At 44.1% G+C, this 13,874-nt stretch overlaps 1 protein-coding gene across 1 annotated transcript; it reads left to right on the top strand.

Annotated features, from left to right (window-relative positions):
• Window positions 1-3,849: 3,849 nt before the first annotated feature.
• LOC309415210 (macrophage immunometabolism regulator-like) lies at window positions 3,850-13,142 on the top strand (the record flags this gene model as incomplete). Its single annotated transcript, XM_082012661.1, has 2 exons — window positions 3,850-3,975; window positions 12,504-13,142. 2 exons carry the CDS (start codon window positions 3,850-3,852, stop codon window positions 13,140-13,142), a joined length of 765 nt encoding a protein of 254 aa, XP_081868787.1.
• Between the last annotated feature and the right edge of the window lie 732 nt (window positions 13,143-13,874).

Genomic DNA, 13,874 nt, shown 5'->3' with positions numbered 1-13,874 from the left:
CAGAGTCATGGACCGAATGAACTCCACAGACATTGTAAAGTGGTGGCCCATGAACTAAGAGAGTGATATCTGTGTGTATATATTAAAAGACAGGAAGAGTAATAATGAATAATTGGAATGTATTGAAAAGTGTAGGACCTGGGCATGATGTAAATGGTATGGAATAAGGGGTGGATACTGTCCTGGTTTCAGCCAGGATAGAGCTGGTTTTCTTCACAGAAGCTAGTGTGAGACTATGTTTTGGATTTGGGATGAGAAACTGTTGATAATGTGGTGATGTTTTGGGTTGTTGCTAAGTAGTCAAGGACAGTCCAGCTTCTTGTGCTGGCCTGCTAGCAAGGAGGCTGGGGGTTAATAGTTAAATAGTTAAAACATTGGTGTGTTATCAATACTGTTTTCATCATCAGTCTAAAACACGGCACCATACAGGCTGCTATGAAGAAAATTAACTCCATCCCAGATAGACCCAGTACCATCTCCACCCCTTATTCCATACCATTTACGTCATGCCCAGGTCCTACAGTATTCAATCCATCCTCATCAACCATCACCCCTTTGCCATTCCTTTGATACATACACAGATATCATCCCCTTAGTCTATGGGCCATCCCCATTTGAATGTCCATTCAGTTCATTTTGTCCATGACTTGGGCTCCATCTGTTACAGTGAATATCTGGGTTAAGAGAGATGACGTGTTATGTTGGAGTACTGGTCACCAAAACCAGCTCAGCTGGATTTCTGCTGCACTTGCCTGGTTCCATTAGTTCAGGTGGCTCCTGCTGTGGCTTAGAACTGTGGCATCATACAACTGTGGCATCATACACCTCAAATCATGGGTTATTTTCCCCCAAGGTTAAATCCCCTTGAGGTACACATCGGATTTCCTCATCCTTCTGCGTTATCCACCAAGTGTACCTACATCCTTGTGTGAAAGTAATCCCACAAATGGGTTTCCTTTTCCTGAGGAAGGAGTAACCCACACTGCCTTTCCCAGCCAGTTCCCTACTTGCACTATGGGGACCTTATCTCCTTCCACAGTATATAGGGGCAGGACCAGGTCAGTTAGCAGATCCTCTAGTATTAACCAGCCAATTGGCTTCTGCTAAATCTGCATCCCAGTGCTTGAATGTCCCAGCACCTGTCACTCAGTATAGTCTTTAACAGTCCACTATATTGTCCAATCTTCCTGGAGGCTGGTGTGTGATAGGAGATTTGATACAGCCAATCAGTGCCATGTTTCTTGGCCCAGGTGTCTATGAGCTTTTTTCAGAAATGTGTCCTATTGTCTGATTCAATTCTTTCTGGGGTGATGTGCCACCATATAACTTGTTTTTCAAGGCCTGGATTGGTGTTTCAGGCAATGATATCAGTTACAGGGTATGTTTCCCTTCATCAGGATGAGAAGGAAGATCAGCCCTTCTACTGTGTCTGGGGATATGCTCAACAGCAACTGGAGCAGTAATCTTCCCAGATGGACCGACCCTTTTTGGCTGCTGTTTCTCCTTGCAATTCACATACATGAGCTTCTAGGTTTGACATAAGCACAGTCCCACTTCCTCCTATCCTTATGGTCACACAGATAGAACCACAGGGTAGTGCACGATGTGTGCCCACAGTCCCTTGAACAGAGTAAGGTTGACTCGGTACAGCACTCTTGATAGCTGAGATGCCAGCTGGTAGGGGCGAGGAGGAAAAGGTTTTCTTCAAGTTGTTGGGACAGTTTATCCACAGCCAAGATGCAGGTCCATAGGGTCAAAGAGGAAGAGAGATTCTCTTTGAATCATCGAAGCTTGTTGGACAGTTTATCCACAGTCAGTGCCTAAATGTCTGTGCAGTCCATTATCACCGGGGTGCTGGTGTACAACATTGATGTGTTCCATACAAACTTCCAACACATGGACCATGTGCGCTGGACTTCATCCAGATCTTTGGAGGCCTGGTTGTTCTCCAGGTTGTTGTAGACCACCTCCACCACTGCTAAGTCCCTCAGATACTGGATACCTTCCTCAGTGGTGGTCCACTTGCCTTGGCAGTTGTCACGACCTAAAGGGTTACCTGGCCTGTGGGAGGGTAGAGATCACAACCATCAGTTTATAGGATTCTGTAATACACAAGGACACAGAGGCTTTTATCCTCTAAATTTCTCTACTTTATTACAGATTACCACAAATACCACACAAACCACCATTAGCAAGTATACCTATGATTAATCAAAGTGAATATATATCTATATATCAAGCTATTAAAAATTGCAAGCTATTACAAATCAATCAACAATAATATAGTATCAATCAATAGTACTGCAGCAGTTAATAATGGCAGCAACCAATCATATAGCAACAACCAAGTAGGTATATACTATTACAGGTTACTACAAACTTATTAGTGAAGCAGCTTATCAACACTATAACAGCAGATATAGTTATGATAGATTACTTACTTACTTATATGGATATATAATACCCATATCAAGTGAATCTGATTTCAGAAGGGGCCAAACCATCCCAGAGGGGAAGACAAACCGACCCCAGAGGCAGACCCAACCATTCCAAAGGTGGGAGGACAAACTGAACCAACCCAAAAAGTGGGCCCAAAGGGGAACCGATAAGATAACAGACAGAGTCTGACTTCAAAGATGATCCGTGTCACGGAGTTTGGAGTCAGCCAGATGCTCCTGGTGAGAGTCAAAGATCTCATAGAAAGTTCATGAGGAATTCGTCCTTTTTAGGAAAGCAGCACGGGAAGTTCTCAGAGAGAGAGGTTCCATTTTGGATAAAAATTGAGTCCTTTTTATATCATAGAGACATAAGAGGACATGGGACACCACCACTTCGAGCAGCCAATAGATGGGGTTAATTTCTATTTTTCACCTGGAACAGCCAATAGATGATGATGTTTTCTGTTCTGTCAGACCATTTTTTATTTTTCCAGGCTGTTTTCCACCTTTTCAGATTATAAGTTGCCATTACAGTTGCTTGATTTAGAACTTATCAATGGTATCTCAGGATGTCTCTGGTTTCTAGGTATCCAGGTGTACTTCAAAGATGTCAGCTGCACTTTTCAAGGATGCTTCTGGTTCACAGGCCTAGTTCCTAGGCTCGCAGTTCCCAGGCTGGCAGGCAATTTCTTCTGTTCAGTAATTTTCCCTTTCTAACCAGGTTGTGTTTATGGTTGCTCACATCAGTAGTTTACAAGATCTTCCTTGAGGGGATACCTTGCCTTCACACTCAACAGGAACGGCCTCCAGAAGTTGTGGATTGCTGCCCCTCTTCCACTTCCTTTGTTGATTCCCCAGTCCCTTGCTGGAGAATCCAGCTGCTGGGTCTCTTTACCTTCTAATTCCTGATTGTGGGCCCCAGTATCCCAGCATCAGAGCAACCAGGTTTCTTTTTTTGCTTACCTGGATGATGGCTGTAATCTTTCTGCATATCTCTCAGCTTGCTCAGGGACAGGGACTGAGTGGTTTCCGACTCTTATTATTTCTGTCTCTTCCCTCTCCTGTTCTTGTGGCTGCTCTGCTGCAGAACAGGCTGCCTCTTCTTATTCTTCCTCCTGCTCCCCCTCAGGAGGAGCTTCTTCCTCTCTTACTAACCGGGTTGACCTCTGCTTCCATTGTTTCTTCTTGACTATAGGAGCAAATATTATAGTCAAGAGTTGGGTCTCTGGCATGGTCACAGTGTCCATTTGTATGTCCACACATCCAGAGACCCTCTCACCTCTTTGAGAGTGCTGGACAGAGGCTTGGTAGGCGTAAGTCAGGCCTCAACACCATGCTGGAAGTTGTGTCTCTGCTATAGGCAAGGTGTAATTGTTAATTGTCTCCACGGGATGGTTCTCAGAGTACCGGGATGGCAGAAGAGAGGGAGCATGCCATGGAACAGGTGCAGGAGCAAATAAAACGATATCAAGAACAAACAAGTCAACATCGTGACGAGCAACAGGAAGTAACAACCTGCCAAGTAACAGCTAAGCAGGTATAACAACTGTAAATTCAGTCTAGTACATTCTGATCAAATCTATCATTATCTCAAATCCCTTCAAGCTCCTCTGAGCCCCAGGTTGGACACCACAAAGGACTGTGATGGGTTGACCCCGTCCAGCAACTAAGCACCCACCAACCACTTGCTCACTCCCTCACCAGCAGGATGGGGGAGAGAATCAGAAGAGCAAAAGCAAGAAAAACTCATGGGTCAAGATAAAAACAGTTTAATAAGAGAAAGAAAAACAAAAGAAAAAAAAACCCCAAGTGACGTAAAGGCAGTTACTCACCATCACCTCTCACAAGCAGACCAATGCCCAGCTGGTCTCCAAGCAATGGCTACTTTGGAAAGACTACCCTCCCCCGCTCAGTTTTAATTGCTGAGCATGAAGTTATATGGCACAGAATATTCCTTTGGTCAGTTCAGGTCACCTGTCTCAACTGTGTCTCCTACCAGCCTCTTGCCCACCCCCAGGTCCTAAATATAGTGCTTAAAAGGTAAAAAATGGCTTAGCACTCTTGGCAAAACTGTAATAAGAAGCCATTACACAGACACAAAAAAGGAAGAATGCTTTCTGCAAAGCAGAACAAGATATAAAAGGAATCTGATCACTGGAATTAGCTCATGAGAAGTGTGGGTGATGTGGATTGAAGAATCCCTGCAGTGCTGTGGCCTGTGTTGCCCGTATTCCATAGATTTGTGAGAAAAGATTATTGGTTTCTGACACCGGCAATTTGTACTGAGTCTGGTTGGGATGGAGTTCATTTTCTTCACAGCAGCTCTTATGGTGCTGTATTTTAGATTTGTGACCAAAACAGTGTTGATAACACAACAACGTTTTAGATATTGCTGAACAGTGCTTGCAGTGTCAAGCCCTTCTCTGTTTCTCACTCTGCTCCCCCAGGAAGTAGGCTGGGGGTGGGCAAGAGGTGTGGAAGGAACACAGTCAGGACAGCTGACCCAAATTGATCAAAGGGATATTCCATGCAATATAACATTATGCTCAGCAATAAAATTGGGGTGGAGTTTTTCCAAAGGAGCCATTGCTTGGAGACCAGTGTGGTGTGACCAGGTGAAAGACCTGCTCAGCCTGGTGGCAGAGCTGAAAGAGGAAGTGGAGAGGCTGAGGAGTATCAGAGACTGTGAGAGGGAGATAGATTGGTGGAGCCACACCCGGCCATCCCTGAGGCAGAGGCAGCCGGTGGAGGCTCCACAAGCAGCAGGGGATCCCCTGCTCTCTTGCTGCTGGGCAGAAGGAGAGGACCTAAGAGACAAGGGAGAATGGAAACAGGTCCCTGCTCAGGGTGGCAGGCGAATCCCCTCCCGGCCTCCCTCACCGTCCCAGCTGCCCTTACACAACAGATATGGGGGTCTGGAACCTGAGGGCCAGGCAAATGAGGACTTTGATGAAAGTCCATCCAGGGGGTTGCCTAGGGTGAGTCAGCCAGCCCCATGCATTACAACTACCTCTGTTAAGAAAAAAAGGAGGGTAACTGTCATAGGTGACTCCCTTCTGAGGGGAACAGGGGGCCCAATATGCTGACCAGGCACAACCCACAGGGAAGTCTGCTGCCTCCCTGGGGCCCGGGTGAGAGATGTTACTAGGAAACTCCCTGGTCTGGTTCAGCCCACTGATTATTACGTGCTGTTGGTTATGCAGGTTGGCAGCGACGAGGTTGCGCAAAGAAGTCTAAAAGCGATTAAAAGGGACTTGAGAGCGCTGGGGCGACTGGTTGATGGAGCAGGAGCACAGGTAGTGTTTTCATCAATCCCTTCAGTGGCAGGGAGGAACACTGAAAGGAACAGGGAAACACACATGATTAACACGTGCCTCAGAGGCTGGTGCCGTTGGCAGAATTTTAGGTTTTTTGACCATGGGGCGGTTTACATGGCACCGGGCCTCCTGGCAGCAAATGGAGTTCAACTATCTACAAGGGGGAAAAGGATTCTTGCTTATGAGTTGGCGGGGCTCATCGAGAGGGCTTTAAACTTGATTCAAAGGGTAAAGGGAAAAAACCAGGCTCACTAGAGATGAGCCTAGGGGCGGCATGCTGATGTTGGGGGTGAAATCGATAGCCCAGCTCAGGTGCATCTACACCAATGCACGCAGCACGGGCAGCAAAGAGGAGGAGCTGGAAGCCATTGAGCAGGAGGACAGCTAAGCCCTTCAGAAGGGATAGGTGTCCTGGTTTCAGCCAGGATAGAGCTGGTTTTCTTCACAGAAGCTAGTGTGAGGCTATGTTTTGGATTTGGGATGAGAAACTGTTGATAATGATGTGCTGATGTTTTGGGTAGTTGCTAAGCAGTCAAGGACAGTCCAGCTTCTCGTGCTGCCCTGCTAGCGAGCAGGCTGGGGGTGCACGGGGAGCTGGGAGGGGACACAGCCGGGACAGCTGACCCGGACTGGCCAAAGAGATACTCCCTACCATACGACGTCATGCCCAGTACATAAACTGGAGTTGGCCGGGGGGTGGAAATTGCTGCTTGGGGACGGGCTATCGATCACTGGGTGGTGAGCAATCGCTGTATTGGGCATCACTTGTTCTTGTACATTCCTTTGTTGGTATTATCATTGTTGTTTCCTTCTCTCTTTCTGTCCTATTAAACTGTGTTTATCTCAACCCATGAGGTTTTTTTTTCCTAATTCTCTCCCCCATCCCACTGCGGGAGGGGGAGTGAGTGAGCGGCTGCGTGGTGCTTAGTTGCCGGCTGGGGCTAAACCACGACATGTAGAAGGGAATAAAGTCCCCATGGTGCACGTGAGAAATATGCCGGGGAAGACAGTCTGGGTTACTCCTGCCTCAGGCAAAGGCAAACCCATTCGTGGGATTGCCTTTGCCCAGGGACCTGGGTGCACTTGGGTAACGCGGAAGGATGGGGAAGTCCAATGTGTACTTCAAGAAGATTTGATTTTGGGTGAAAATAGTCAATGATTTGAATTGTATTATGTTAATTGCTACACAATACAGTATGACATTACTACTATGGTTGCTATCTACCATATCAATGGTATTACAGTAAGAATCACCCAGACTGATGAAGAATGAGCTTCACTGAAACCGAGCAATGTGCAGCGGTGATGGAACCAGAACTGGTTTCAGCAGCTTGCGCCCAGCAACTTCCTCGAGGTCGACATCTTCGACCTGCAGACCATGGACATGGACCGTGCCAGGTAACAATCCAACACCACACACCATGTCCCCTGCCCTGAGAGACTGCTATGATGGATGAAGCCCAGAGTCATGGACCGAATGAACTCCACAGAAATTGTAAAGTGATGGCCCATGGACTAAGAGAATGGTATCTGTGTGTATATATTAAAAGACAGGAAGAGTGTCGTGGTTTAGCCCCAGCTGGCAACTAAGCACCATGCAGCCGCTCGCTCACTCCCCCCTCCCTCAGTGGGACGGGGGAGAGAATTGGGAAAAAACTCATGGGTTGAGATAAAAACAGTTTAATAGGACAGCAAGAGAGAAGGAAACAACAATGATAACAACAATAATAATACCGGCAAAGGAATGTACAAGAACAAGTGATGCCCAATACAGCAATTGCTCACCACCCGGTGATCCATAGCCTGTCCCAGAGCAGCGATTCCTACCCCTCCAGCTAACTCCAGTTTATGTTCTGGGCATGACGTTATATGGTAGGGAATATCTCTTTGGCCAGCCTGGGTCAGCTGTCCTGGCTGCGTCCCCTCCCAGCTTCCCATGCACCCCCAGCCTTCTTGCTAGCAGGACAGCACGAGAAGCTGGACTGTCTTTGACTGCTCAGCAATGACTCAAAACATCAGCATGTTATCAACATTTTATCATCCCAAATCAAAACATAGCCTCACACTAACTTCTGTGAGCAAAACCAGCTCTATCCTGGCTGAAACCAGGACAAAGAGTAATAATGAATAATTGGAATGTATTGAAAAGTGTAGGACCTAGGCATGACGTAAATGGTATGGAATAAGGAGTGGATACTGTCCTGGGGTCACAGCCTCCTTTGGGTGCATCCACCTGCTCTGGCGTGAGGTCCTCCATGGGCTGGTGGTGGATATCTGCTCCACTGTGGAGCTCCATGGGCTGCAGGGGGACAGCCTGCTTCACCATGGTCTTCGCCCTGGGCTGCAGGGGAATCTCTGCTTCGGTGCCTAGAGCACCTCCTCCCCCTCCTTCTTCACTGACCTTGGTGTCTGCATAGTTGTTTCTCTCACATATTCTCACTCCTCTCTTCTGGCTGCTTTTGCGCAGCGGGTTTTGTTCCCCCTCTTAAATATGTTATCACAGAAGTGCTACCACCATAGCTGATTGGCTCAGCTTTGGCCAGTGGCGGCTCTTTCTTGGAGCTGGCTGACACTGGCTCTGTCGGACATGCGGGCAGGTTCTGGCATATTCTCACGGAAGTCACCCCTGTAGCCCCCCCACTACTAAAACCTTGCCACGCAAACCCAGTACACACAGTCATGTTTTGAAATTAAGTAAATTAATTTTATAAGCTGTGTTTTGAGAAGAGCCTTTGTTTTGCTCTCCAGCTCTTAACACTTTTTTAGCTTTGCATGGGGACATCCCTTCATCATTCCCTGTCCTTAGAGCATGCATTGCTTTGGCAAGTGATACTGGGGCGGGGCAGGGAGGTTTGCTGTTTTTTAAACCCATATGTGTCTAGGTAATGAGACTAATTTCTAACCTATCTGTAAAACTCTCTTTTATTTATACTACTGTCCTGGTTTCAGACAGGATAGAGTAAATTTTCTTCACAGAAGCTAGTGTGAGGCTGTGTTTTAGATTTGGGATGAGAAAATATTGATAACGTGCTGATGTTTTGAGCTGTTGCTAAATAGTCAAGGACAGTCCAGCTTCTCGTGCTGGCCTGCCAGCAAGAAGGCTGGGGGTGCACGGGGAGCTGGGAGGGGACACAGCCAGGACAGCTGACCCAGGCTGGCCAAAGAGATATTCCATACCATATGACATCATGCTCAGTATATAAAGCTGGGAGAGGGAAGAAGGAAGGGGTGGAGGGACGCTCGGAGTGATGGCGTCTGTCTTCCCAAGAAACCATTGCACATGATGGAGCCCTGCTTCCCTGGAGATGGCTGAACACCTGCCTGCCCATGGGAAGCAGTGAATGAATTCCTTGTTCTGCTTTGCTTGTGTGCGTGGCTTTTGCTTTACCTATTAAACTGTCTTTATCTCAAACCATGAGTTTTCTCACTGTTACTCTTCCCATTCTCTACCCCATCCCACCGTGGGGGAGTGAGTGAGCGGCTGTGTGGGGCTTAGTTGCTGGCTGGGGTTAAACCACGACAACTACTTCTAGTGTTTCTGCTTTTTAACAAAAAATGTTGAATCCTTCTAGAAGATTACTGGAAATATTTCTGAACTGGGGGATAAAAACTAGGAATTAAAAGAGCAGGAACAGTTAAATGTTTGTTTCTTGGCTAAAAGTCCATGGTAGCCAAATGTTTTAATGCCATTTTTTTTTCTGTGCTATGTTTCCAGTAACCTTGATTCCTGATGGTGCAGGAACTATAATTTCTACATAAGGAATTTTCATGAGTATCTTTAACTCTGTGTGCTGAAACCTCACTGTATTTATTGTCTCATTTTCTAGATACAGTGCTAAAGTAGGAAATAACATTTGTTTTTGCTATTTTGAAAGTTTGAATTGATTCCATAAATATATTTCAGAAAGACAATTAAATATAACAAGTGACATTATTGAGGTTTTTATGTAGGTTTTTCTTCAGTGAAAAATGTCAGTGTTACGTCTAATATAGTATTTTCATTTTTTGTTTCATTTTTGCTATGTTATTTGTATTTTTTAATACAAAATGTTTTTAAAATGCTGGATGAAGTGTATCTACTTATCTGTAAAAGCAATGCTGTACAAAACTCCTAACGAAGAATCCTAAGTAGACCACAATTATAAGGAGAACTGGAAATGGACATTTAAGACTAAAGAAACTTTAGTAATAGTGTCTCCATAATAGAAGTTTTTTGTCAATGACTGGCAAATAAAATCCTGTTTAGCAAAACTATGAGAATTTAATGAGAATTAATTAGGATGGGAGTGAAGCAGCAGGTTGATTTGAGACTAAGCAGGGTAGTAGAGATGGGAGCATTACTTAAGCCGCTCCTTCACAATCCCTGAACAGAAACAAAGTAGGCTTAAATTTTGCATTACGATAGATTTTTTTTGGGGGGGAGTTTTGCACGAAGCTTCCCCTCTTATTTTAAGACAATTGAATGATGGTTAACCTTGATGGGGGTTTTCTGTTGTTTATTTGTTTTAAACCTATTTTATATAGGTTTGATTTAATAAAGTACTGAAAAGGAGGTGGTACTTTCCTTCCCTTGCTTGTTGCATCTTTGCTTCTCTGTCTGTGACCTCTCAAGCCTCAGGATGGGAGCAAGTAGCATCTTTAAAAGTTTGCAAACTGGTAATAGCACTCTGTAAAGGCAGTCTCATTTGTGAAATGTTACTAAACCATTAATGTGTCTTACAGTTTCCTATAATGAACTTTTTTCTGCTGGACACTTGCATAATAACTTTTCTTTCTTATTTGAGTCTCATTGACTTTAAATATTACAAAGCTATGTAGATTTTTTTTCTGAAATCTATTTGCTAGAGAGTCACTAGCTACTGTTCAGAGCAAAGGTGAGGCTGACAATGAAGGAAAGGTGGACTGGAAACAGGTGTGACCTTTGCATTTTGTGAAATAGCTACACAGAGATAGTGTAGATGATATTCAAAGCAGAATTCAAAGTGTTCTGGGATCCACTTGCATATAATTGCTGTAATATCAACCTTATCTTTCCATGTTAAAGATTGTAATGGCTAGTGGTGGAAAGTTGTATCTGTAAAGGCACCGAACTGAAGATTTTGGAATAGCTGTGAGGGGAGAAAAGTCAGGGAAAAGTAGTCTATTTCAAAAAATAATTAAAAAAAAAAATCCATAGAAATCTAAATATTGGTTATTCTTAAGATACTTCTAAGAATCTTATGGTATATTTATTGAACACTAGTATACTGTTTACTTTGTTATAAATACATTAACCAAAAATCTCACAGCATTTTGGTAGTGGGAGGGGCTGCAGAGGTGGCCAGCCAATCAGTGACACTGGTGCTGCCTCTGTGATAACATGGTGAAGAAAGGGTAAAAAACACTGCACAGCAGCTGTGAGAGGAGTAAGAAAAATGTGAAACAGTCCAGCAGACACCAAGGTCAGTGAAGCAGGAGGTGGAGGAGGTGCTCCAAGCTCCGGAGCAGAGATTCCCTGCAGCCCGTGGAGAAGACCATGGTGACACAGGTTGTCCTCCTGCAGCCCATGGAGGTCCATGGTGGAACAGATATCCACCCTGCAGCACATGGAGGACCCCATGCTGGAGCAGGTGGATATGCCCTAATGAATCTGCAGCCTATGGAGAAGAGCCCACGCCGGAACAGGCTCCTGGCAGGACCTGCATCCCGTGGAGAGGAGCTCACGCCAGAGCGAGTTTTCTGGCAGGACTTGTGGCCCTATTGGGGACCCATGCTGGAGCAGTTCTTGAAGAACTGCAGCCTGTGGGAAGGACCCATGTTGGAGAATGTTGTGAAGGACTGTATCCTGTGGGTGGGACCCCATGCTGGAGCAGGGGTGGAGTGAGTGAGGAGGAAGGAGCAGCAGAGACAACGTTATGAACTGACTGCAACCTCCATTCCTCATCCACCTGTGCTGCTCAGGGGGGAGGAGGTAGATCATTCAGGAGTGAAGTTGAGCCTGAGAAGAAGGGAGCAGTGGGGGGGAAGGAGTTTTTAGATTAGTTCTTATTTCTCATCCTATTCCAATTTTGATTGGCAATAAATTAAATTAATTTCCCCAAGTTGAGTCTATTTTTCCCATGACGGTAATTGATGAGTGATCTCTCCATCCTTATCTTGACCCACAAGTTTTTTCATCATATTTTTCTCCCCTGTCCTTGTTGAGGAGGGGGAGTGATAGAGCAGCTTGGTGGGCACTTGGCAGCCAGGCAAAGTCAATCCACCACAGGGAAACATTGCAGTACCCAGTAGGTCAGGTCTAGTCCATGGTTATGCCTGAGGTAGGAACTGTTAGATGCCTTTTTTTTTTTAAAATGTATATTTACTGATATTATTGTGAATGGAAAAAATATACATCTGAATACAGGAGAAGTTACTGTGGATGTGCTAATGGATATAGATGGCCTCAAAGGAAAGGGGTTATAAGGGATCAAATAGACTAAAAGGATTAAAAAATAGAGTGGAAAGATACTTCATTTTTTTGTACAGTACTACTTAACAATATGTTTTTAACATATTTAAGAATATCAAGAGTATAGTTACAGTATTTGTTATTAAAAAGGGGGCCAAAATAATTTTAAAAAGCAGATGTCAGTGATAGTTTTGTTATGAGACACTCTGTAGAGTGTAAAACAAAACTGAATAGAGAAGTACTGATTATGGTTTCTGGATGATAAAAAATCTCATTTCTGAGATCCTCTTTCTGTTAAAATCTCTGTTTTATTTTTAGGAGAATAGCACGTTGCTTAAAATGGATATAAATGGAGAGTCCAGAACTACTGCATCTACGTTCCCTGTACCTCTTGCAGAGGTCAGTTCTGCAGGCAATATAGAAGCAGAGAAACCACGATGTTCCAGTACCCCCTGCTCACCAATGCGACAGACAGTTTCAGGCTATCAGATCCTTCATATGGATTCCAACTACCTGGTTGGCTTCACGACTGGAGAGGAGCTGCTAAAATTAGCCCCAAAATATACAGGAAATGAAGATAATAAAGGGGAATCCAGGCCTAACTTGCACTCTAAACAGCTTGATTCAGGACTTGCATGTTCGTCCCATTTGTACAAAGCTAAAAGTAGGTACTATCAGCCATATGAGATCCCAGCAGTAAATGGGAGGAGGAGGAGACAGATGCCAAGTTCAGGGGATAAATGCACTAAGGCTTTACCATATGAACCTTACAAGGCACTTCATAGTCCCCTGCCTCTTTGCCTTTTAAAAGGTAAAAGGGCTCACTCTAAATCCCTGGACTATCTCAATTTAGACAAAATGAGCATCGAGGAATCTGCTGACACAGACATGCTACAATACCAGCTCCAACACCTTACTCTTAGAGGGGACCATATGATTGCAAGAAATAACACATGAACTATGATCTATAATCTAGAATTTAGAACCAGTTTCTTGTTATTTCTCTGTCGCTGCAAAAAGCCACTGTCATACTGTGTACATGACTGTCTACATTGTAGGTGGTATCAGCTAAATGTTATCAGAAAGGATTTTATTTGAATAGAATTTTGACAGTGCACTGTGTTACAAATACTTGGAGGGAAAAAATCTTTCCAGAGCAAGCAGCTTCTAATGCAAATCTGACTGCAGGTGGTGGATATTTCTTTGGACACTTTTTAACAAAGAAGAGATTTTTGGTTTTTGGATTTGGGTTTGGGGTTTTTTTGTACAGTTATCTAGTATTTATGGTAATTTAATACTGAAAAATTGATGGTCTGCTTGATTGTTGCTAATTTTGGCTTGATGTTAGAAATTGCTCTTTGATAAGTACTCAGGTTATCTTTTTGTTTCCTACTGTATTCTACAATCAAATGTATGTATGATTTTTTACATCATGGGAAGGAATGTGAGTTTGGCTAAATTGGATCACTTGTTATCTTAAACCATCCCATTCAAACATTTTGAAATTGGGTTTGCACTGGTGGTGAGGAGGAAATTCACTCATAAAATAAATTTTTGTTCATTTACTACTTTAAACCTATTCAATTATTTTTTAGTTTCTGCATGGAAGTAATTTTTTTGCCTCCTCTGTTTTATAAAACTAGTTTTTGGAATATTAAGAATATTTGGAATATTAAAACTAGTATTTGG

The sequence above is a fragment of the Phaethon aethereus genome, assembly GCF_964289735.1.
Source record: "Phaethon aethereus genome assembly, chromosome: W".
In the NCBI taxonomy this organism is placed as follows: Eukaryota; Metazoa; Chordata; class Aves; order Phaethontiformes; family Phaethontidae; genus Phaethon; species Phaethon aethereus.
This window is presented reverse-complemented; position numbering and strand designations above follow the sequence as displayed.